A 26,508-nucleotide genomic window follows, 5' to 3' on the forward strand; every position below is an offset into this window, starting at 1 on the left:
TGGACAGTAGACCAGGAGAGCCTCTGTGAACACTTCTTTTGCTAATCGGTCTCATACTTCCCATATAGATGTATCATAAGTATCTCAGTGTAGTTATTCAGTGTGATCTCGTTTCAATGAAACAGCTCTGGATTTGATTGGCTGTGACTGTTTCTTTGGACTTCCTCCATCAGTCCCACGTTTCATTTTGGCTCTGTGCTGCCATTGTAGTCGAGCTCAACACAATGTAACACTACTAGTGCCAACACAGCACTCGGCTGACAACACACAGCACACTCACAGTCACTTACATCTCTCAGCCTGTTAATACACCACACTGTGACACAAGTGAACCTGGCTGTTTAAAATTTAGTGTGTTACATGGCTTGGTAGGTTTCATTAACATTAATAATAGAAAAGCCAGTGAACTTGGCACAGGCTATCAATAAATAAGTCTGCTCCCTGTGGATTGCGTCGTACTGGTTAGAAGAGGTTCGAGTGTTTTATAGTGTGTGTGTGTGTGTGTGTGTGTGTGTGTGTGTGTGTGTGTGTGTGTGTGTGTGTGTGTGTGTGTGTGTGTGTGTGTGTGTGTGTGTGTGTGTGTGTGTGTGTGTGTGTGTGTGTGTGTGTGTGTGCGTGTGCGTGGAGTGTAGGAGATTGGCCCTGTATTTGATTGGAGGATTATTCTCATACACACTGTACGGCTAATGAGAGAGGCATAACAACACGGCAGTGTTTAATTGGTCTGCTGTCCTGTAATCACGATGGATGGCTTCATTCAAATGTGATTAGAACCCGGCTGAGATAGACAGCCTCCCTGACCTGCTTCTATCTATCTGATTGTTCTTCACTGAACGTCTGATGAATCGATGTTCTCCTGCTCCTCGCTGCACTAGAACACGACAAAGGCCTTTATCTCAATGAGAGCAAAGATGGAGCAGGATGAGAGCTGCTGAACAGTTTGTAAAAAAAAAAAATCCACTTGTGCTCCTTTATATTTATACTCGTTTACATGTCTTTCTTTAGGTTTTTTTTAACACTTTTACCAGTATTTTAAAAAAAAATTGATAACACCTAAACACATGTATCTGTCCTTCCTATGCCTGCTGCCACATCTTTCCAATGTTGTTCTATCTGTTACCTGCCAGGTCCACATTATACCACCTACCCAAGCTCTTCTCTGACTTTTCCCTTATGGATGAAATTTCTTCCTCATTTACAAAAAAAACTTCCTCTCAATTCTCATCCCTCTGGACACTGAGATGCTTCTACATTTACCTAGGCCTTATCTTCATCTGAGCCCAATTAAGATTCTGATTCAAAGTCTCAAGTAACCTTTTTGTACTTGGCTCTGTCATAGTCACCAGTGTCACGTCATCCATGTATGCTCTTATTGGTGGGAGGCACATCAAATCCTTTCTAGTCCTTGCAGCCATCTGATTCTTTAATTAATTAACCCAGGATAAGATCAACTAGAATGTAACGTTAGTCAGAGCTACATTAATTCATGCAGTGTTGTTTAGAAATGAGAGTTTCTCCGATGCTTTTGGTAGAGGGATATCCCGAGGGGGCTGCAAGCCGAGCTGCTGCTAACATTATCTGAGCTTGTTTGTAGGCTTTCTTCTGGTTGTTAGGTTAGGATTCCTTTACTGGTTGTCGTTCCTAAGATTTAAATGGTAGCTGAATTATCTGCTGAGACCTCCTCCTCTCTAATCATACTGTACTGGTTAACAAAAGGAGCAAAAACATTCAATGACACAGCTAGAAACCAGTGTCTCTCCAGCCCGATTACTGACTTTATTGTGTCCTTTTTTTATATGGCCAACTGTCAAACTACATAATAAAAGAAAGTGTCCTGTCATATATTATCTTTGCCTGGCAACACAAACATGATAGTAATATTATAACATCCAGGGTACTACAGTGTAGAGCAGTTCTTTTTAGTTCTGTCTGGTATTGGTCATTAAGGAAATTCAGGTATGAAAAATCCTTTTCATGAAGAAAAAATAATGATCACCAAACAGTCCTACAGAAAGGCTGCTGAGCGGTGCACATTCTGTCTGTCTTTATGTGCATGTTTAGTGTATGAAGGCCAAAAAGCTTGTCAGAGAATTTCAGTGGTGGGTGACTGGAGGTATTCTGGAGAGCCTCTGCGGGGTCTGTGGTTTTTATTCGCCTGTAATTCTCCTCAGAGGATTTTGGAGAAACAGAGAGACAGGGATTATAAACCTCCCCTTTATTGTAGAGAAGACAATGAAGAGAAAAGAGCTTTGCTGGGCTGTTGTGGAAGTCAAAACAACACCAGTAAACAAAGTGTTCCCAGTTAATTTAAAGATTCATTATCGCAAAGTTGTTGTATTTTGTGTAAAACATGCATTTCAAAATAGAAGCAAAGACACTGCACTGTTGCAGCTTCTTTTGCTCGTTATAAATGAGGCGTTCACTGACATAGTGATGTAGCAGCTGTTTTAAATCTGCAGGCAGGACACTGTTCTGAGACCAAACAATGTGTGTGGACTGAGCTGTTCTTAATTCAAACAGAAATCGAACCAAAAAAAAAAAAAAAAAAAAGAGCCGGTCGGAACCCCAGCACAGCGACACAACATGTCAGGACAGCTGGATCTTATATTTATCTGCAGGGACGAGAGGTGGCAGAGCTGTGTTTCTGGTGCTGCCTCTCACCCTCAGCAGGCTCTCTCTGCAGGGATCACACAAACATATCGTCTTCCTCGACTCCCTAGCTGTCCCTTGTTGCCATGGAGTTAGATGCTCTACTTGGATATATTGTAGGAAACTGAGCCCGCTGCCGTCTTTGTCCTTGTGTGAGTCCGACTCCTTTCTAGTTTGCAAAGTGGATTTCAGCTCTTAATCAGGCACTGTTCTGAAAACAGTTCTCTCCACAGGAATTAAAGAAAACACAGCCTTTTTTTGTAAAACCTGTAGGTACTTGAGCATCAGACATGACAAGATCTACATGTTAGACTGCAGAGTTTTCAGAGTTTCTAACTGGTGAGCACAGGAAGAACAATTCAGAATATTGCAACGGTTCACAGCTCCAAGCTCAGCCTGAGCAGAGACATTAGCATTTTTAAATTAATAATTCATAACGCCGAAACAGAAGCAAATGGCAGCAGCCATGACTCAATTAGCCATCGAGATTACTCAGAGGATTATTCACACATAGCATCAGTGTGCACGTCTGCAACTCTTTGGAGGGATTCAATTCTTACTAAATGCTTTTTTGGATGTTGGTCGTGTTTTACTGGTTGTGTTTTACTTTTGATGGCTTTTTGTGACCGTGCCAGATGTTACTCTTTGTATATGAAGACCATATCCCCCCCGAGAGAGACGACATGTGTTAGGTGTCAGCCTAAGAAATGTCCCAGATTGTCTGAGACAACCAGCCCAGAGGTGGCAGTGCTCTGTGAAACCCTTCACAAACAAGAGATGAACGAGATTTGTCTCTGTGGAAATTGGTCCCCAGATGCCAGATGAAGTGTTGGAGCAGTGATCAGTCGAGGTCACAACTGCTATACCACACACCGACTTGCACAAGTACTAAAATAATAAAAGGGTTGTTACTGTAAATATCGTTGGAAGTGAAAGAGAAATGCTTAATTTGACGTATTCAAGGTTAGAATTTAACTTTAATTTGCTGACACTACTTCAAACATGCTGAATTTGAAACATTATCTGGTGTGTCATCTGTACAACACGTCATGTAAAAATTGTTATATTTCAACATTTTCTAATGTCCTTGCAAGTTTTCAGAACAGACTTCAACTTATTGTCTTCGTAGAAGCTGCTAACAGTTTAGGAAACAACTGCTTATGAGTTGAATGCAGTGCAGTGGGACAAAGAACACATAAATGAATCTTTATTTGTGTGTGTGAGATTTTTTTCATACTTTGAAACAATTCTCATTGCGGATACTTTGATTAAATATTCCATTTAAACTTATTTAAATGATACTAGAGGATGGTTACAATACTAAATGTAAGTTTCATCAGCTGTGCTCTATTTGTGATCAAACAGAAATATGATACAGTACTGAGATAAAAAAAAAAACCCTCCATTTGACAACCCCCCCCCCCCCCAGAGAAATTCCTCTGGGGGATCCTTGACTTTGACTTTAATACAGAATATTCACACAACACATACATTTTTATTTGACACCTGCCCCCTCTATGCCGACAGTCTGAAAATGGGTTTTTATTGTAACACTGTTTGTCCTCCTGTAGGAGACATGCCTCTCTACCTGTGGAAGTTCCAGAGAATCCCGGGAGATTGGTGTCTGCGGGCCACAGACGAGTCGTCCCCTGCCGTAAATGGAAGTCTGCGTCCTTTGGGTACAGTAAGATGTTGTTTTTCTGATTACACACTCAATGTTTGTCCCGCAAGTACAACAGTGTTTCCAGCACGGTGGCACAACACTCATTTTCTTGTCTTACTCTTGTCAGTGTCTAACAGTTGTCAGAGTGGATATGGACGCCCTGGTTATTAGGCTGTCTTTTGCAGATGTATGGACCGTGACAGCTTGACGGCCACAGACGATGCTGTGATGCAATATTTGAGTCTTTGCAGCTGAGTTCAAAATCAGCGGCTTTTTATGACACAGCATTTTCAGTGCTGCAACGTTGATTTCCTGATGTGTCCAACGAACTCCAGTTGCCAAATGCACCGGAGGACGAGGTCATTAAGCCTAAGACTTAATGAAATATGATCCGTGCGTAGAAACTGCTCACCCATTAGCCTGTGCTGAGCTTGGAGCTGGAGAGAGCTTCACAGAAAAGGAAAACACAAGGGGGAGACGGGCGCAGACAGTTGCATCGTTGGGACAGACTTGGGGGGGGGGGGGGGGGGGGGGGGGCTTCAAAGGCTGCAGAGAGTTTCAAAAGACGCCTCCTACTGTAGTGCCGTGTGCTTGATCATCAAAAAGAAGAGTAATCCATAGCCCACTTTTGGCTCGTGCACAGCCCAAAAATAAATCCCAGAGCATAGTGGTAATGTCCTATTTTTAAAGAGCAGCGTTCAGAAGTTTCTGATGAGCAGGAACATCTGTGGGCTTTTTTTAGACTTCCCTTAAACTGCAGTAAAAAGAGAAGAATTTGCCATTTCTGTCTGATTGTCCCCGTGTGATTATTGCACTGTTTGTAATTGTGAAGCACAGCTGAGTGCTAATAGGTTAAATGGATCATGACTGTAAACAAGATGATGGCTGTGATTGGAGGTTGATTGTTTTCCTCTCTGGCTCAGTAGCATTTTCTTTTTTTTTTGCCTCTGCTTAGGCTCAAGTCGTTTCTCACTGTCATGCTGTAACTAACCACTAAATGTATTAATGATGACAATGCAAGAGAACATACCCCCATTTCATTTTTAGAATCCTTTTGTCTTTGCTGAATTATTTCTGTTGTTTGCTTTGTTACCTTTTCACGGAGGTGAGCATTGGATTGAAAGAGAGTTTGTGCTGAATATTGACTATTATGTTTTTTTAATTTCATCTGTGTAACCTTCATTAATCAAGAAGCCTCTTGAGATTTGTTTTATTAGGTCGGTGTCAATCTATGTGATTAGGGGGCATTAACAGTGAGTGTGTGCTAGAAAGGCTTTACACACACACCTACTGACATGCACAAGAAATGTAAAATTGATTTTGATAGGGTTGACCCAACTTATGGCCCTGACTTATGCAGGGTTGATTTGAAGTTTGTGTGCACCCAAATGATGAGCATTTATTTACCCTTTTTACTTCCACATCCTTGACAGGAAAGTAGCTTAACCTGAAGTATCAATGGTCCAGATCTGAACCCAGGATGTTCCAGTGATACTGTATGCTTCACTGAAGACCACTCAGCCCCCCCCCCCCCCCCCCCCCCCAAAAAAAACAAAAGAAAATGTCACTTCATTTCTGCAGAGTAATGTGAATAAATTGGGTAATCATTCTCCATTGAAGCATTTTGGCTCTCAGTGTGGGATTGGTCTTTGTGAACGTCTTAGAAGGAATGGGAGGAAGTGAAATATTAATTTGTGTGCCGTTTGTGAAGCAGTTCTTCACTTTCCCTGCAGTCTGCTGAATCACGCCACTTGTTTCAGATGTTTTCAGTGAGCATATTGGGGACATTTTAAAGAAAACTTTCATTAAAGAAAGTGTCTGTAGTTTTAAGTAGTTAATTCTGCAGGAACGTCTTCTTCCAAAAAAAAAAAAGCAAAAGTTATCTCAGCCTATAGTTCATTTTGAGCATGTGTTACTCTCTGACATCTGTGGAAGGCTGTTGTTCTCTGAAAGTTCCCCTTGAAGCTCACAGACTTTGGTGGGTGAGTTTAAGAGAGTAATAGGAATTAATGGGGAAACTTTTGGTGTTGAAGAAGCAGCGTGAGTGACCTGCTATATGTGCGTAATAGCCGCGTTTGGGCGATCTCTTGGGATGAGCATTCAGAGCGAGCAGAGACGCTGCTGGAGTGTAAAGCAGACACAAACCCCAGAGGCCTTCTTAGATTGTTGCCTCTACCCCACATTTTATTCTTTACCTCTCTCTCTTTGTTCGCCCTCCTCTCGTATTACTCTGCTCTCTGCGTTTTTCTTTTTTTTCTCCTGTTTACTTCTCTTTTCTCTCCCTCCTGCTTTGCAACAAAGCAATCACTTGCAGAAGTAGCATTTGCTACTTGTATTCCTAAAGCATCAGCTTTAGGAATACACGGCCAACGAAATAGCTTGACTGTGCATATTGGAGTCAATACAGTTAACTAATGATGTTGCTGTTGAAACGCTGGGTATATGATGTTTCTGCCACTAAGTGTGCAAAAATGATCATCAGAGGAAGTGTTGAGTAAATGAGCTCAGAGGTTCAAGAACAAGCTCACAAAGTGCACAAATTGATTGTAAAATGACTGAGCAGCGTCTCAGAACCAGCTCATCCGGATTCAACGAGCACACAGTGAAACTCACCAAATGTTGTGTGGACATGTTTTGTTTGGATAGACACCAGCATGTTGTTTTTGTTATTGACAAACGTAAACGAAGAAAAAAAGTTGAATGGTGTCATGTTTTATGTAACATGTTTCTCTTTCCTTTTTAGAACACAAGATTGAATTGCACCTTTGAATACACCATTTCAATTTTTTCAAGTTTCAAAGGGCTGCAACTTCTTAGTTGTTCTTGTGTAGTTGTACAGTTGTATATCTTTATTGAGAGGAAAGTGGATAGAGTCAGAAAATAGGGAGATAGAGAGGGAGAGAGGAATGACATGCAGGAAAGGAGCCGCGTGCCGTATCTGAACCAGTGTCACCCGCCTCGAGGATGATTCGATTAATCACTACTAAATATTATTTCACTGTCACTTAAACCTTCAACATTTATTATTAGCAATGAATGAATTTCATTCATAACATTTTAAACTATTTTTTTCCTACAATGAAATGCCATTAGCATTAGATTTAAAATGCTCAGAACACCAACAAATCTTTGCATTTGAAAAGCTGCACTCAGAGCCAAAACAAATATGACTTGATGACTTTCTCTTGGTTAAACAACATAAATAATTGAATGATTTTTAATGATACTACTAATGTATTCACTGACTCATCGTTTCATTTAATTGTGTTTCTCTCTCAAACATTCATTAAAGTATTCATTATTTGTGGGACACAGGACAGGAGAATGTTTCTGTTAATGTGACGTAACGCGCACTGTTGCCATTACCCAGTTTAATTACAGGGCTGTAGTGATGTGGTGTGTGTGTGTGTGTGTGTGTGTGTGTGTGTGTGTGTGTGTGTGTGTGTGTGTGTGTGTGTGTGTGTGTGTGTGTGTGTGTGTGTGTGTGTGTGTGTGTGTGTGTGTGTGGGTGTGGGTGTGGGTGTGGGTGTGTGGGTGTGGGTGTCGATGAAGATGCCTTCAGTGCAATAGAATATCTGAACCAGAACAGAGGTTTTAGATTACCTGACCTCTATCAGAGTCACCAGCATCCAATCAACGAACATGTTTCTGAAGGTGTTTAATGTCTTTCCATTCCTGACTTGTCCACCCTGCTGGCTGCTTCAATCAGCAGCAGCAGCAGCAGCAGCAGTAAACCTGAGCATGTAGAGCCTGCAGCAGAGGAGAGGAAATCACAGTAAAAATGAAACGCCAAGCATAAAAGAGCGAAATGTTAAAACACTGAAATGGAAATACATTAAATGAAAGAGGTGGGGTTTTCTTTAAGACATGAATAATAAATTGGATACTTAAATAGTTGCCTTTAACTACAGAGATGGCTGAACTGACAATAAAAGTAAGGCGAAAATGGCTCCTTGATTTGCTGCAATCTGAATGGGCATTATTAAACTCAATTTGAACTTGGCGACAGCACTAAAGCGTGAGTATAGTCTATTTCTTCCTTTATATTATCAATCTTTGCTTTTCATTGGCTGAACCATCAGGACGCATTTACAAAATTTCCTCTGAAATACCGTTAAAAAAAAGACTCGGCGCACATCCAAGCAGACTTCACACAGGTGCAGGACAAAACAAGTATACACTGCAGAAAAAAAGAGAAAGATCCACACACTGTTTAGCTCCCAAAGAGCAACTTTATTAAGGGCTGTACATACAGAAACAATATGGTTTGATGTTTCATTGATCAGCTAAACACTTTAAAAACATGCATTCAATGTATTCTTTTGTGACTCATTCTGAAAAAGAATGAGGAAAAAGTCTTCAGCCTTGATAGCGCAGAGAGGAGGGATGTGTTACTGTTACTCAGCTGTTTTAAGTGTACTCTTTTTGTAAAGTTCTTTTGCAACTTTTTACACTTCGTGGGTCCTTTGTCTAACTTTAAAGTTGGCGGCGATAAGCTGTGATCTTTATTAGGGGTTTTTTCAACTCTAAAATGTCGTCCTTTTCAAATATCGCCCAGGCTACATAATCACTCAGTTGTTCTTAGGCTCTTAGATACTTGTTCAATATTAGGGGAGACTGAAACACAAGAATTACACAGAATTATTATATCTTTAACGGGTTGCAGGGACTCTAATGTCCAGTGTAAGCTTGGCTTTAAAATTACCCAGCTGCCTGACGTCAGTATACAACTGATTATGAAGATTGTGAGCTTCTCTATTTCTTTTTTTTTTAATTTCCTCCTCCCATACTGCTGTGTGGGTCCATCATAAAAGGAAGCCTACTGAGTCAAAATGTCTGCATTGTTGTGGCTAGTTTCTATTGTAATGTGTTGTGTTGGTTTCTGCTGCTTTTCCCCAACGTGTGTTATCTTCCCATGACTGTGGTGTGCAAAGTTCTCGAAGTGCGAGTTAAAATCAGGAAGTGTGTTTTATGTGGGGTTAAGAAAGTAAAAGTGGAGCATTCAGCCCCACCAATGAGGATGCAGGATTATAGATTATTGTGAGATGGGATAATTGCTCTGTACGGTCTACCGAAGAGAGAAGAATCTGAATTTATCTTAAGGCATGTGGCTGTTACTTGAAAGGAAATGGCACAAATGCTGCAGAGTTAAAAAAAAAAATTACGTGATCAGATCTGACGTATGAATACAGATGACGCCATCAACAGGGGGGAAAAGATACTTCTGATGTGAACTGATCAGAGGTTTTAGCATGTGCAGTAGCTGGTGTATTCATCGCCTGCAGCTGCAGTCTAGTTCAGTCCTGTCCGGAGCTATAAGACTTCTGTGCAGCCACAAAGCCCAGCTCAAGGCTGAATGAAGGCTTTTAAATACCGAAGATGCTCTCCTGCTCCTACTCCCCTCTCTTTTGATCCTGTCTTCTCAAAAAAGGTTCTCTGTCAGAATCCATTTATCAAAGAAACAACATCTGCTTCTCTGTATCCTTTCCCCCCTTTCTGAATCTGTTTGTCTTAGCAGCGCCTTTTTTTTCCTGTTCGATTAATGAATGACGTCCGCTTTGACGGACAGATCAAATCAGGGTCTTTAGCAGGCTTAGGGGAAGGTTGGGCGGTCATGTCGAGGTGTAAAACTTTCTGCAAACATTTACATCCCTCTTTCAAGCTCCCGCTGGATCACCAGAAGGTTGTAGAGCTGCTCCGTTTATTTGTGTTCTTGGTTGTGATTTGGCGTATACGGCTGTTTGAGCTGATCTGAACCAGGAGCTCCATTTTCAGGTCTAAATAATTCAGGTGCTTAATGGTGTTCATTATAGGGAATGACTATTTCCGAACAGAACCTGTGATTATCTGCAGGCCCCTCTAAGAATACCCCTGCAGAGACTATTGATCCTCGGGAATGGCCTGATCACAGCCCCCCCCCCCCCCCCCCCCTTCTCCTGGCATGATTGCCTGGAACAGCTGATAGCTGGAGGCTGCTGTGATGTAGCCACGGGGGTGAATGCGGCATGAGTGTCATATGCAGAAGAAATTGAGAAATATTACCAAATGGGTGCATGAGCCCTGCATTGTATGTCATTTTGTGTTCCCCTCTGCTGAAGCCCCCCCTGCCCACTCCCATACACACACACCTCTCTGTAAGGCCTTGGCTGTATCTGAGGTCATTTGGAAAAAGGCCTTAACGACATAGTAAACATTTATCGCACGTGGCAGCTAACAGTCCTGGCTAAATGAAGGAGCGGTTTCTGTGTTCCAGAGTTGCTGTCGGTTTCAAAAAGGCGGTAATGAAAGTGCCTTCCGCCTCCTATAAAACCCACCCAGCTGAATGAATTCTTTCTTTATTGGGAGCTCTTTTTTATTTACTGCTGTTAGTATTGTAAAGTTTGATTCCAGCAGATGGAAATCACAACTGCACAATGATTTAACAGCCCCATGAAACCGAGTGCCCACTTCCATGATGTCTTTGAACTCCTGGGAAAAAGCTCCCGGTTTGTCTTTTGAAGTTTGCAGCTTCTGTTTCGTCATCGCATTCTCTCAGAGTTAATTACAGGCTCCGTGCTGCGCTGTGGAGCCCCATCAATTGGAAAACACACACTTTTGATTCTGGAGTGCATGCAGCCATGTGGCCTATGATAAGATTCTTTAACTCTTAAGTTAACGAAAGGAGAAATGTGTGTCTCTCTTTGTGCCTTTTTGCTGTTGATCCTTTGGCCAAGGAAGAGGAGCCTGAGAGTGTGTGTTTAAATGTGTTGCTGTTTTGTTACTTGCCTGCGTTGTTTTGCATTCAGACAGCCACGTCGCACATAAAACGGTTTCAAGGATCACAACAGAATGTAAAAAAAAAGTCTGGCCAGTGTTCAGTTGTCAGAGTAGTCACAGTCGTTCATGTGTTCTTTGAGTCCCTGTGCTATTGAAATACTCTGCAGAGACTTAAAGGGATGTTTGCATATTACACCATTTTTCACACATATTAAAACACTAACTTTTCTCATTTTTATTTGCACATTTTTTTTCCAGTAATTCTGACTTCATACTATCAACAACAACTACACAATGTTTTATATTTTTTTATTCAAAATTGCTAGAACTTCAAAAGCTCCTATAAGGAACATTTGGTCCATGTTGTTTTTGGCGCCCCCTGTTGACAAAGTGGTACCTCTTCTATCTTTGCTCATGATGTCCTCTACTGTGTGAGTCAGGATTAATGACAAAAAAAACCTTGTCAGACTTTCTTTTAACATTAAACATATCACTCATTGAGAATTATTGCTGGGGAATGAAAATGCTGTTTCCGCAGCTTGTTATCATCTTGTCTGACCGTGTAGCAGTGATTTCAGGAATTAGAAATAACCGTAAAGCAATAATCCTTCTTGTCCCTAATGGTCTTGTTAGTGTGTGTTGTATAGAGGCATCGTTATTCTTTTCAGTCTGTTCCAACACTCAACTTGAAAAACTCATCACAGGAGCTTTGAGTAGTGAAACACTTCGTCGATCGATCATTAATGACTGGCAGGTGATGAATTTTCCAGACAATTTTAATGATCACTGTACAAATGTTCCAATGCCTTTTAATCATTGACATCCTAAAGCCAGTATCAATATCTGTGTTTTGGCCTATGTGATGTACTGTATTTCCCTAACACATTTAAAAAAAGAGATCATCTTATTGGTGGAAACACACTTAATTCTGATACGTTGAATATCACTGCAGGTGATCATTTTCATGACACTGATTGATTTAAGGGGTTGTTGATAAATGACGATATCTGATGGGTAAGTTAACTTTCTAACCACTTACAGCTGGGCCACATTTCAGGCAGTTTTAGAGGGAGACACTAATAATGGTCCAAGTTCCAAGTTCTCACATTTGACAATTTACTGCTTAACTCTCATTGATAGACGGAAGCCGTTAATCTGTGTGGAGGTACAAGATTTCCTTGAGTTGGTATCACGTCTTAATAAACACGATGTCCTTTTAACACATAATGCCATCATCCATTGGGCAAACATCCAGCTAGCAGTTAATATCCAGCTAATATGGTCTTTGCTAAAGACATGGTGCACTTATGTTTGTATATATTGTCAGCTGATGGAAAAGAATCAAATAGCAGCTTGATAACAGGAAATGTGTGTTTTTGTGCTGCTCTTCAGAAAGACAGGAGGAGTTGGTGTAACGTGCATTGTGTCTGGAATAAATGTGTCCCTGCATGCTGCAGTAATGGAAAGACACCCAGGTGTCCACTGTGACAAAACCATGCCTGACAACAGTGTGATTTTTGAGGCTTTTGGGTGATGAAAAATCAGCCAATCTAACCAATGCACCTCAAGCTCCTAAAAAACACATCACAATATCTTTTGTTTGAGTAGTGTTATGGCTGCATTCTAACACCCATTGTCACTTTCCCTGCTGAAGTAGATATAGGCAGAGATTAGAAATTCTCCCTCGCGTAGCTTATCTTTTCATCAGCTCCTCCATGCCAAAGTAATATCAGGCAGAGGGCCACTGGGCGCTTTAGATCCATCTCCCAGTCTGATTGGAGGCGTTTGCAATGGGGGGGGGGGGGGGGGGGGGGGGGGGGGGGGGGGGGGCTTACAGGGAGGAGGTAAAGGAGCAAAGACTATTCCTCCAGAAAATAAGATTGGAGAGCAGCATGATCACTTGATCGCAGCTGCTTTTTCAGGGATTTTGTCTGTGTATATGCGAGAAGACATAATCAAGATGCCGCCGCTGCTGGATGGGTGAAATCTCCTGCAGAAAGTGCAGATGAAAGAGGGATTAGTCTGTGAGAATGAAAAGGGTCTGTATCAAGCATGAATGAGACATGCAAAAACAGCTCGGCCCGATCAGGGAGGTCTGGGCTGACTTTGTGCCTGTTTGTGTGACATTATATATTGATGGCAAAATAAACATGAAATCAACTTTCTCTCTTTGGCTGCTGATTTAAGATTTACGTGCAGTATTTCAGAAGATATCTACACACCTCTTTAACACATCAGTCAAGGGGGATAATAAAGAGAATGAATAAATTGAATGCATTTATTATTATTAACAGCATGGAGGGATGGATTTACTCTGTTGATCCCAAACTACAATCAAGGTGTTACAGAAGCTTAGCAAAAAAACAAGTTTAGTATCAGAAAATAAATACACTGTAAATATACTATGATGTTTAAAAATAGAAATATTTACTCTACTTTAAATGAGTGATAAGACAAGGTGATAGATCTTGAATCTGAAGACATTCTGTAACCCCTGATAGAGGTAGTCATGGCAACGGAAGTTGGCTAAAATACACATTAAAACAGTGATAATAAACACGTAGGATACAGAGGTATCATGAATAATAATAATGAGTATGTATAGTTTTATGGATACTTATCCAACTATAGGCAGTACTATAGTAAAGTACAGTTATTAGACTATTTCTAATATGTTCTACTTCATAATTCAGCTTGATTAAAGGAAGAATGTGCAACATTTTACACATAAATATAGCAGAAATCCAGTATATCCTCTGTAAATATCTCTGAGTCATTACTGTCTATATGAGGGTGACTCACGAGTCCAGCTGTCTGTGGTGTTGTCTGAGCTGTATTTACATCGTGTTTGCATGCACAGCCGGCCGACTCGTCCCCTTGAGTATGAAAGCTGTTTGATTGAGGGACTAGAAAAGAAGAATAACATACTTTTCTCACTGCTTATTTGAATGTCGCGGAAGCGTTTTCAAATCATTCTGTGTAAATCCACATACACTGTGAAGCTACGCGCAAACTAAAGAGCGCTACCGTTAGCCCGCAAACACAACAATGCAGCTCAAGACCGCTTGGGCGTAGTGCTTAATTACGGTGCGTTCCACTTTGATAACTTACTTTGTGCAAACGCGAGGGGAGAGGGGTTGGAGGTGTGGCGCTGTAGGAGAGCGGAGGATTCAGTGTGGCGGAGGTGTCTCCAAACAGCAGTTTGTTTTGGTTTCATGCTGGTGCTCAAGGGCGACATCTACTGGATCAAAAAGTCACACACTCTTCCTTTAATGTCAGAATGTCTCAATCGAAACTCCTATATACTGAGTGGCACTATCTATCTCGATATTCAATATAATACAGGTAACATGCTGACTTTTACATCAGTTTTAAGAATCTAATTCTGTTGTATGTATTAGACACATGGAAGCTTTTTTCGGCATAACAATACATATACTTTTCTGTTCAGTGGTGATTCTAGAGCTTGTTGGGGCCCTATAGGAGAAAATCAACGTTCACGTTCAGCAGGGCAACAAGAATGAGTGCTGTCGGACAGCCCCCCCTTAGGGAGGTTTCCTACCGTCATTGCTAAATTTGCACACTTGAGGCTGCTGCTTTGGGGCCCCTCACTGGTCTGGGGCCCCAAAGCAGTTGCCTGCCTTGCCTGTTGACAAGCAGAGCCCCTGTTTCTGATACTCATTTAACAGCAGGACTTTTCTGTGGTGGAATATCATCTAGTATTTACTCTGACTCAGCCAAAAGGTCTGATTATCTGCAGACATCAGGTGTGTGTCTGAGTGCATCCATTGCCACCCATCAGTATTACCGACACCTGCGGATCATGAAGTGTGAGGCCTGTGGGGGTCAAGAAACGGCTCAGTCTGAACTTCTCAGTCGGCGGCAGAGAGAGACAGCTCTTTGTTTGGCCTGCGATGAAAAGCTCGTCTGTCTTCTGCCGCCGATGCTCTCAGGCTGGAGGCCAAGTCAGTGACAGGAGGAGCCTTCGCACAGCGCTGTGCCCTCTGCCAGAGAGCTGCAGAGACTTTGTGCTCGTTTATTACACGGAAAAACAGCGAGAAAGAATAAACCCCCTCATCTAAAGCAATGGGTGGAGAGGTCAGTGGCCCAGGGGGAGCTCCGTTTTTCCAGCTGTTAAGAACAACTTGAGTGCTTAGCAAACAGTTTTTTCTGCGGAATTGTATCAGAAAACTAAACACATCACAGCTGAAATGGCAAAGATAACATTGGCTTGGATATGTGACAGACAGCACGTATTCACATGATTTCTTCAGATTCAGTGACATGTTTCTTTCTGAATAATGTATTAAATCCACATAGTATGTTTGATTAAAGTGGCTTAATTAAGCATTCAACGTGTGCTTTTCCTCAGTTGGTCTGTGGACTAACAATAAACCTCCTGCGGGGAATCATTTCTCATCATCAGTAATGGCATCGATCACGTCAGGCTGCCGTCATTCATGCAGACGAGGTGAAGCACTGCCATCTTGTGGTCGGTAGATCTAAGTGCCTCTCTTCTCTCTCTCTCTCTCTCTCTCTCTCTCTCTCTGATGTGTTTGAAGTGGGCTGAAGTAGAGGAGACGGCATCCCTGCAGAGCTGCTCCTCTGGGGGTTAACGTAATGCTTCCTACTGTTTGGCACACACAGTTCCACCAGCAATGTTTGTCCGATCTATTGTGCAGACACATTAAAAAAAAAAACACAACGGAGAGAACACACCGTTTCTGTTGTTAAAGGATAGGTAGGACCCAAAGAGGCCAGGAAGAGAAAACCAGAATGCACTTTGATGGGAGTGAAGTGCTGCATCAGTCTTTGAGTAGTTTGAGTGTACAGGATGTGCTGTTTTGTGACCTGCAGCACTTGTTTATCGCAGTTATCCGTCTTTATATCTGCAAAGACAACTCAGCAGAGACTGACAGCCTGTTCAGCTAGAAAGCAGCCATGTCAGGAAAGACTTTGATTTTTCGCTTCCAGTTGAGCTGATCTGAAGGTTTTTCTTTCTCTTCTCAGTGTCAGAATAACCGTGCTGCTGCATTTGAGGATTCTTTTCAATATTTATTAATCGGCTATTTATGTTTCCTATGAATATCTTAGGTTACTAGAGAGCATATTACTGGCAGTCCTCAAAAGTTGTTGCGGGAAAAAAACATCCTGCAAAGCAATCAGTTTAGTATTATAAAACATTTAAAATGGTGAGAGTCAAGAAAATAAAATGTTGATTCATTTGCTTCGAAAACCTCTTGAATCAATTACCACAAGTATAGCTGATGATCCTTTTACTGATTTTATGATTGTACAAGCTTTTGTGTAAGAATGGTCAATCTCAGCCAGCTCCAGTTCTGACAGTAGATGTATTATTATTATTTTCTATTACATTAAGGTGCTTTATTTATTATTCATAAAAGCTAAATGAAGATTTCTGCTCATCAGTCATCCTCCTCCATTTAGGGCCGTATTTTCCAATAATACTTTTTAAAGGCCTTTGCCCTCCCATCAACCAAAGCAGAAGTGTTAATCCACAACAAGGTATAGGTCGACTTTAATTTCCAATTTCTACAAAAACTTACGACTTATATTGTTTCAAATGCTGATGTAATATGTAGATGAGTAAACTTTTTGTGCATCAGTACATAAGGACTGCATTTACCTCTTACAGTAAAGTCTTCTACAGTGTGTGTTCATGCATGTTTTTCTTGTGTGCATATCATTTATGAAAGTGTTTATTGGAAGCCTTCTGCAAACACTCGTGCAGAATCCTGCTTCTAGTTTAGTCCAGCAGCTCACATCAAACACGGAGGCCAGCTGGATTTAAAAAAAAAAGGGGCCATATGGTGACAGAGGACAGCGGGAAGGTGGCACCAGAGGACCAACGTGTGCAATATTTGTACATCATAAAGGCCACACGCAGCATGTCTTGTTATGTGTAGGGCCATGCTGTGTCAGAAAAACAAAATGGCACTTAAAGCATTAACTCCAGGGCTTGTAATTGTGTTGGTGCTTCTGTACGTCAGTGTATGTTTTGTGTGCAGGCTTTAGAGCTTTTGTGTTGAAATGCGTTCTGCTCCTCAAACCATGAATTTAAGGTTATTTGTCAATTTGATAGAGCGTCTTGCCCACAGCTCTGCTCCTCCTGTCTGTGTGTGTGCCCCGACTACTAACGCTGTGCAGTTCAGAGACACACACTTGCTCACCGCTGCACCCTGTCAGAGCCCCTCCCCCCATAACCTTTCAACATTCATACACAAGTATGTTTACAGACCCACACAGCGAATAAAGGACAGAAATTGGTCTACAGTAGAAGAAGAAGATTTGGTAGAACCGTGCACGAGCCCCTTGAGGAAAATGTGCTAATCACGATATAGGGCTGTTGTAGATAAAACTCACTAGTCCTGACAGCATGACAATTCACCTGGTGTTTTAGTGCAAACGTCTGTTATTCAAAGGCTGCGATTTTCAGGAATCCATAGTGTTAAAAAGAACTTGAGATCACAGAGTATTAAACTTAAAAACATTGATCAAATTTATATTATTTTAAATGGTAAAAGGACTTGAGCTTGTTTAGCGCTTATGGTAGAAGCTGCTATGTCAAGTGACCATCTGAAGTATCCCATTCCTACACATTAATACGCCACTGACAAAGCAGCGGGAGCAACTTGGGGTTAAGTGTCTTGCCCACGGACACATCGGACATGTTGCTGCAGGAGCTGGGGATCGAACCCCCCGACCTTCCGGTTGAGAGACGACTGACTCCACCAACTGAGTCACAGGGAAGGAGAACCAAATTTGGAGAGCGCAGCACATGGGCTTGATAATTAGAAGGTACATGTTACAAAGCCAGTTCAATTAGCGTCACATGATGCACACACACAATTAGCCACGACACAAGTTCATTAACAAAAAAAAACAAGGTCTGACAGAGCCTTTCATCCTGCTGTTCAACACTTGATACGTTGACGCGCTGTGTGCCATTGAGTCTACACGGGATGAAACACATCCTCCCCTCGAGACTGTGTGAGCCTCAGCCCAGGGTTCCTGTATATAGCCAACTGTGTGTGTGTGTGTGTGTGTCTGTGTGTGTGTGTCTGTGTGTGTCTGTGTGTGTGTGTGTGTGTGTGTGTGTGTGTGTGTATAATCAACTGTGTATGTGTGTCTGTCTATATCCTGTGTGTGTGTGTCCAACTAGTCTACTGTGTGTTTGTGTGTGTACAGTATTTGTGTGTTTGTGTGACTGTCTACTGTGTGTGTGTGTGTGTGTGTGTGTGTGTGTGTGTGTGTGTGTGTGTGTGTGTGGCTTTATTAGGTCCTGATGAGAGCTTGTCTCCATAGACACCCTGCCGACTGCCTCCCTTATTACCTGGTGAAGGTGTCAACAACGGTGCCATATGTTTCCTACAGTAATAGCGGCGCAGGAATTTTTTTGCTGAAAGAGGCCAAATTTTAACACAGTCTTCCTTTTATGTGCCTGAATTAACGTTACATCTCCAGTAATGTTGCCCTATTTCAGCTTAATATTTAACACGTTTCTTTCTCTTTTTTTTATCACTTGTACATGATGCAATATCAGTGCAAGCCTCTTCTCTTTCTGACTTTGTGTTTCTAACAAAATCTTAAGTCCAGAACTGTACTACAAGTCCTCTACAGAATGTTTTTTCTTTCCCTTATTATTTCTGGTATTTTCCTGTGCTTTCATCTAATATCAGCCTCAGCTCTGCAGTGTTTCCCTTTGTTTTTTATATACAGACTGCTTGAACCAGACCTACAGCAACATCTTACCTGTTTGCACCATCCCTCATTAGACTGGAAAGTCCCATCTGTTTTAAAAGACACTCCTGAGAAATGTGCATTGATTCCAGAAGAGAGAGAAAGATGGAGAGGAAGGGTGGGGGGGGAGTATGTGAGAAGAAGTGAAATAGGAAAAGAGAGAAGGAGAGAGAGAGCAAGGGAAAACAAAATGGGAGGGAGGGGAGAAGGCATGATAATGAGCCCTACCTCTGACACATCCTCCTGTTTCTATGGAGACCAAGGAGCCAATCATGTGGCACTGCTGAGGACTGTACTACTCAGAGCAGATAAGAGGGTGGAGAGAATCACTCGCAAATGATTCTCAGTGTTCATGAGAGGCTTTAAAAACCTCCTTGTTGCTCCACTCTTGGATGCTTTGTATTGAGGAGATGCATCCTCCTGTGCACGGGCACCTGAAAAGAATCACCCATCATGCTTTAAACAGAGTCTTCTCATCAGTGCTACAGCTTATTTAGCTTCTAGGCTCTATGACCCCCCCCCCTAGCCCTGTTCCTCCTGCTCCTCCCTCCTCCTGCCTCCTCCTCCCTCTGCATCTCCTGTGCCCCCCCCCCCCCCCCGCCTCCCCAGCAGCCGCCAGCCTCTTGGACGCTCCTCGTTACATCACTCACACTGCTCTCTGGCAGCCCGTGTTTGTGACTGGGAGAGAGAGAGAGAGAGAGAGAGAGAGAGGAGAGAGAGTGAATGTGAGTGAGCCCCCGTGTGCGCACGCCATCCCCACCACCATTGAGTCCACATTGACCAGCAAACAGGATGGACAAGCCGAGCGTGTGGCGCGCCGTGGTGAGCAGCACGGACCCCAGGAGAACGCGAGACCCCGGGTCCCACGCCAGCAGACCCGGCTCTGCCATGGGCTACCGGCTCTACGACATGTGAGTAGCATGTTTAGCGTGAATTGTAGTCCTACTAGGACGCCAGTGGTGGGGCTCCCATTCATGGAGACAGCGGTTGTGTGGGTGGATGTTGGAAAACACGGTGTGTCTACCTCTCCGGTGTCTCTGCTGAGTCACTTATGGCATCCAGACCTTGCTGTGTCCTCTCGTGTACCCTCTCTGTGCTCTTAGTAAACAACCTCTCTCCTGGGGAGGGGCAGCCAGCTGGAACATGTGTTTGTTTTTTGTGTGAATGAGGTGCCAAATTGTCACCTGGATTGATAAGAAAACCATGTGTCCTCACGCAGAGTGGTGATAGCTGAGTATTTCTCTGAGTCCACCATTGGGACTAATACCACAACAGAGTCATGTGAGCAACGGTTTCAGACCCTCAGGATGCTGAGAGAAATGACTCATTTCTGGAAGATGCTGTGACAGCTCTCGCTGGATGCACGAGTTCCTTGCAGCTTCTGCCCCGCATTTTTGGGTGTGAATGTGTTCCCGTGTGGGATTTGTACAATTGTGTGTGTGTGTGTGTGCGCGCGCGGCATTGCCAGGGTGCGTACGTGTATGTGTGTGTGAGTAGAATGCGGCTTAGTCCGAGCTGTTATTTTTGGGATGGCGATGAGTCCTAGAGATGGTGTGTGGAAGACTTCTTGAACCTCTAGTAAATCATGTGTCTGTTCTGCTGAGATAAAGGTTAAAGATATATTAAACTGTGTCTCATTTGGGAGTCAGGTTAGGGTTTGAATTTTTTATTTTTTTTGGTATGTCCTGCTACTCTCTCCTAGTTCTTATCACCTCCAGTATTTAGCTGAATAAGCGTTCTTCTGCCTAGTTTCTCTGCAGAGGCACATCAAAGTTTGTGTAGTGTGCGGTCCCTTTGGACCCTCTCATTTCTTTACAACCCTGTAAGTGTAACCACTTGAATTTTTTCACGCATGTTCTTACCAGCTGGTGCATAACGTTGAGCTGAATTACCCTGTCATGTCGTGATCTAATGCCATACATGGGGATCAGTCATCTTAATGAATATGAGACCTTCACGGGTACCCGCTGAGTCCTTCACAGACAATCTGCCCCTGCTTTTCATGGCTTAAATCTCTGTCTTGTTTTCATACTCAGCACACATTAAGTAGGAACACATGCATCAGATTCTCATGTTCCTGCAGTGAATGTGTGAGTATAATTTAATTACATGCTTCTCTCTGTTTTTAGTTGCATAAGTGCAGATTAAACATTCCCGTCTGCCTGTGGTTCAGAGATAGTGGCTGATTTCTTTCCTCCCTTTTTCTTTACAGCACTGGGCCACGAAAGAAAAAGAGGTTTGACCACATAGAGTCACATGACTGAGCTGAGGGCGCAGTGAAAGTGTGCTGCAAATCGATGACTTTGAGAGACATTCATGGTTGTTGTTTGGAGACAGAGTAGTTGTTCTGCTGATTGACACTAATGTTTTGGTTTGACTGTCTGTCACACTGAGTCCAATTCTCCCTTAATGAGGAGCTGGAGTGGGATGAGTCTGTTCTGTTGTAAATGTCATCTCATCATGGCTGCCAGGCCTCACTCCCACTGGAATTTAAATGCTGTGTCTTAAACACTTGGAGCCCAAAAGGAAGATATCCTGATCTCAGCCGACGGCTTTCTTGGCCTTTTAGGATACTACACTTCACTACTCTGGCCCGCAGGGAGACAGAGGTTGCCCTGGGTAGAGTACGCCTAATATAGGACAAGAAATGCATTTTTCTTTTTCAGTTTGACACAGAGAAACAAAAGTGTTTATGCCATGAAGCTGCATTCTTTGCATGCACAGGCAAGTTGGAAAAAGACAAGAAGTAATCTGCCATGTGTGAAGCCATTTGGCGAGGAATTTACTGTACAAAAGTGATTGTCAAACAGTTTAGTGGTGCAAAGAACTGTTCAGCTGGATCCCACAGGAAGAAGAGATGCTGTACGTTCACACTGCATGTTATTTTCGGTATAACATTGCAAATAAATCATAATGTTATTGCTTAAATTCTCAACCCTTGACTTTGTTCTGTCCCCAGTTTTTAGACATGGATATTGCTAGCCAGCTTGGTAGTTGTTAACATCACTTGTGCAAGCAAAAAGAAGAGTAACCTTCTAATAATATGCAAATGTGTATGATGTCAGAACTTGATTTATGTGGCGATTAAAAACTGAAAGTCTTAGTAATCCTATTGTCCATGACTGTGGGCTTCTAGCAGGTTAGATTTGTGTACCTGGATTATGTCTGTGCATTCCTAAACACATTACTGTACCCAGCACACTGAATGCATACCATTTCAAAGGCAACGTAATAAACATCAATGAGCTTTATCCGTCATTGACATAATGTCACACATTCTCAGAGGGCATTCGTGCCATAAAAGCAACTACAGCAGAAAAATGCCCACTTCCCATTATTATGAAAGATTGTTAATGCGATGCCCCTGTCCGAGTGACGCCAGCACTGATGAAAAACGGAGTGCGTCACCAGAGCTGTGAGGCTGTGACGGCAGATTCCTCCACTGTGGAGTCTTTGACAGCAGAGTGTGCTGGGTCTGCTGACTGAGAGAGCGCACACAGATAACTGCCAGCGTAGCTCTGGATGCACTAGAGACAGCAGCTGTAGGATGCACGAGACAACAACTGCATACAATGTGTTGCACAGAGCGGGCTGTCAGGTCGTATAGCCTTAGAGCTGGCAGTGAGCTGGCAGCAACGATACATGCTGTATGCACAAGCCTGCCTGTATAACCATCATAATGATATTTCACTTGTCTGATTGCTGCAATGGCTGTTCGCTGCCTTTATTGACTACAGTCATCATTCTGTATAGTGGACATGATTATAGCCATTAAAGCACCAACAGTAATAGTTTGGTCATTATGCCGACGACAGTGTGGTTTATATATTGATTAACGCTTTGATCCTGTCTTAGTGGATTTAACGGAAACTAGGAAATCTAAACTTTAACCTTTACTCTTCTACTTAATCAATAATGTTCTGACCACAGTTGTGAACATTAGACTCAAAATATCATGAAGAGAGCGGACATTAGAAGGGTCAAGAACTGCTGTGTTTGAGGCATTGCGAAAGCTCCAGCCCGTGATCAATCAGTCAAGCCAAGCAGCCTACTGTACCTTCAGTATGCTGAAGCAGCCAAATTCAGCATATGGTAGAATAGCACAATCATGGCTCAGTCGCTCACTTGGTCATTTGCACACACACTCAAAAAAACATCAGCAGCTGGACATCTGTAAGGCTGGCGCAGAGTTTTCATTGGCTGAGTCTGCAGCCTGTGCCAGCCCTGCATGAGGATTATCAAACCAACGCTGCTGGGCTCTTAGGGGCACATCGCAGTGAGTCGAAGTTTCCTCGAGGGAGTAGTAGTCAGTGGTTTGAAACAGCCGATAATAAGCCCCTGCCTTTGCCAATAGCAACGTCAGGGGCGACAGCAGCCGAGAAAGAGATGGGTGCATCAGAAAAAGAGGACGCATCTCCAGAACATTTTGTTCCTCTGGCAAAAATAAAAGCAGATATGAGGATATGTTTATCAGCAACAATGTTATATAAGAAGCACAACACAGAGATATCACTGAGCATTTCCTCTTGCGTATTGATTCTTTTTCCATGGTGTTGTGTTCGCTGTTTGAAAGAAGATGCTGCATATATGCTATAGGCTGTTTCCGCACACAGACTGACTCATAAACAGTATGTTCTTTATATACTTGTTTCTCCCTCTCATGACTCAGACATTTATTTTGCTTTCGTCAAGACCTGCTAATCCTATCAGGGATTTTTTAGCCTATATCATAATTGCTGAGTTCTAAATAAGGCTAATTGTTGCTGCTTATTACAGTAGCCCCTTTTTGGTCATATACAGCCTTCAGAGTTGGACATGTATGCGTGTTTGTTCCCTCAGGGCTCTTCCTCAGCTATGTTGCCCTTCATCAGTTTATGTAAGGCCTTCAGAATAGCTGGTACTGAGGGTGTTGGGACCACCTCCAACCAGCTAAAGAGGATTTTCTTCCAATTTTTTTTCTCTTTTCCTTCACTTTTCTGTGCCTGTGCTTTCTGCTTTAATTTAAAGCCAAAAGCTGGAGGAGAGAGTCTGCTCTTATTATGGATTTCTTTCCTCCTCATCCTCCTCCGCCATACTTAAGGTCTGTCCTTTTCCCCCCATCTCCACATGTCTTGTGCAGGGATTCTTCCCGACCGCAGGCTGAACATGTGTACTGTACAATCTGTGTGACGCAAGAGCTTCTGCTCATGCAAACTGTGCTTTAACTTTCATGCAACATTGATATGAACTGATATCATCTGCTGCGTATAAAATAACATGCTTGTAAGATATGATTGAGCCTCCAGCCCTCCCTCTCACCCAGTCCATACTGACTCCAAGAATCGTGTTTTTAATCCCAGTTAGGAGATAAAACATAACTGTGACACATTATGGAGGGTTAAAATGAAATCAAGTTCACTGATCTGCAACTTCATATCATTGTTGTGTCAAAATGTTCAAGCTCCCCATTAGATGTTTGTTTTCTCCCATTAGTGCCATATATTTGTTATTTCTTCTCAGATCTATGATGAATGAAATCATTCCCACGTTGTATTTTGTTGATGTTCTCTCAGTGAATCAGTGTCTCTGTCCGGCTCCTCATCACCCCCCCCCCCCCATCACATCAGCTCATTGGCTTGTTACCTTTGAATGCATGGAAGCGACTACAGCCTGCCACCAGGGGGCAAACTTTTCTAACACATCCTTTCAGACAGACAGTCCTTCACACAGAAATTCATGAGCTCAGGCTCCTCTTTAAAATGTGAATCCCAGTTATTATGATGAATCTATCTGGACATTTGAGTGCAATATGCCTTTTATTTTGTGCTATTATTTAATTCCAGGATATTTAATTGTTATTTATCTTATGCTATCTCCATCTATGTTCTTTGAGTCCTTCTTGAATGGATACATTTGACAGAAAGGCCTTGTAAGGGGGATAAAGAATCAGGGTTAGGGCCGAGGACAGGCCCAGTCATGCAGGTTGCACATGTAAAAATGATGCCGCCATTTTTACCTTCTTTCATGTCTTTATGTCCTTTTAAAATCCATGCTCCCAAAATTCCAACACTGCACCGTTTCTCCATTTTATGAACACCACTTTTCATTCAGACCCTCCTTATTATATATATTTTTTTATCCCTTTCTCATGTATCGTTGACCTGAGGATTTTCTATTGTAGACTGCATATCTCCTGCTCAGAGCAGCTTATCAGTGATTGACTGGGTCAGTCACAGGGAGATGAGGGGCCTCTGCACAGTAACTGCACTGAACTATCAGCCTTCATCAGTGCACTGCAGGATCACGCAGCAGCAAACAGGAGACAATAAGAGCCTGTGACACTGCTTTTAACATGAAGCCATTTATCAGGATTGATGGCTGAGCAGATATAATTGTCTGTCTTTATTGTGTTTTGAACCCTGAAACTGTGTGCATTTTTTTTTGATTGATCCTCCAGAAGTCAAATGGGGATTGTTTAAAATCAGGAAGGAATGAAAAATCTGTCAACTTCCTGGCTTTACATTTTGCACATGCTTACATGCTTTGTAAGCTTTTTGTGACATTTGTTTAGTGATCGACCTTGAGTCTGACCTCTACAGAAAGCCACTTACTTTGTCTTTAAATGTTATAAAGGATCACAAAGTGGAAAAGAGCAACAAAACTCTTGTATAAATGTTGCTCAAAGTTCCAGTAGATTTTAATCAATAAAGTATGTATGTTCCATTTTTTCCAGCAAACCTTTCCATTCACTCTAAACTTACTTTTTCTATGAAAAAACATGGTTGTAATTGCTCATGGGATGCACTTCCTGCATTGCTTTCATATGGTAAAACACACAGCTAGCAAAACTTAGCTGTAGATAGAGGCAATGCAAATTCTCTCTCAGCTCTTCATCCTCCAAAAAACAAATAAAATCCTATCATGTGAGCTCGGATCTAAACCATGTGTGTTGTGTTTTAGTTAGTGCTGCAGTAATTGCTCTTCTTTGCCTCTGACAGACTCTGGTATGTTCTGCTTACAGAAACAGCGGGGGGTTCTCCCCACATCCACCACCAGAGGAAACTTCACATGAATCAGAAACGGAGAGCTAAAAGGGTTCTACGTCTGAACCACATGAGTTAATCATCAGGATGAGCCACAGCCTTAATGTGCTTTCGCTTAAATATCTTTAAGTGCAGACCCCAAGCTTTTAACTTCTGCTACTCGTACACTATAATGGATTAGTGCAGAAATATTCTTTCTAACTTTGGAAGTTGGTGATGCTGAAGTTAAACAAATGGACATTTTTACAACACGATATAGAGATTAGTTTGTCCTGTAGAAAGATGAGTGTGCCTACGTGTTTAATGTAAGCCCAAGGGCTCTACGTTACATACAAACAAACTGTAGTTATTTTTCACTTTTATTCAATTTTAAAGGTGCATACAGCCAAGTAAACATGATAAAGAGGTTTTTGTATATATTTTTTTTAAATTGTGGGTGCATCATCACAAATTGTGTTTTGAAGTTGCTGAAAATATTTTTTTAAAGGGTTTTTTAAGGCCTTTATGAGGGATGCGAAAATGTTTAGACATTATTTTGCATCACATCCCACTCACCTAGCTGTGATTTGGTGCCTTTAGCTACACTATTACCTATTGCAATAATAGATCTTCTAAGGTTAAGAGAACATGAATTTTCTGTGGTTTTATTCTCCTTTT

At 42.2% G+C, this 26,508-nt stretch overlaps 1 protein-coding gene across 4 annotated transcripts in view; it reads left to right on the plus strand.

The window, feature by feature from the left end:
- The window catches only part of LOC132989349 (IQ motif and SEC7 domain-containing protein 1-like), a 94,235-nt gene that overhangs the window by 21,589 nt on the left and 46,138 nt on the right, over positions 1-26,508 (plus strand). For 3 of the 4 annotated variants that reach the window (XM_061056933.1, XM_061056925.1, XM_061056926.1), the window contains one exon: positions 4,221-4,328. In XM_061056933.1, the coding sequence (XP_060912916.1) occupies positions 4,221-4,328 (108 nt within the window). Of the gene's footprint in view, positions 1-4,220; positions 4,329-19,460; positions 19,741-26,508 lie in introns of those variants that run through there. The other variant, XM_061056927.1, reaches the window with a different exon arrangement.

The sequence above is a fragment of the Labrus mixtus genome, chromosome 15, assembly GCF_963584025.1.
Source record: "Labrus mixtus chromosome 15, fLabMix1.1, whole genome shotgun sequence".
Classification (NCBI taxonomy): domain Eukaryota; kingdom Metazoa; phylum Chordata; class Actinopteri; order Labriformes; family Labridae; genus Labrus; species Labrus mixtus.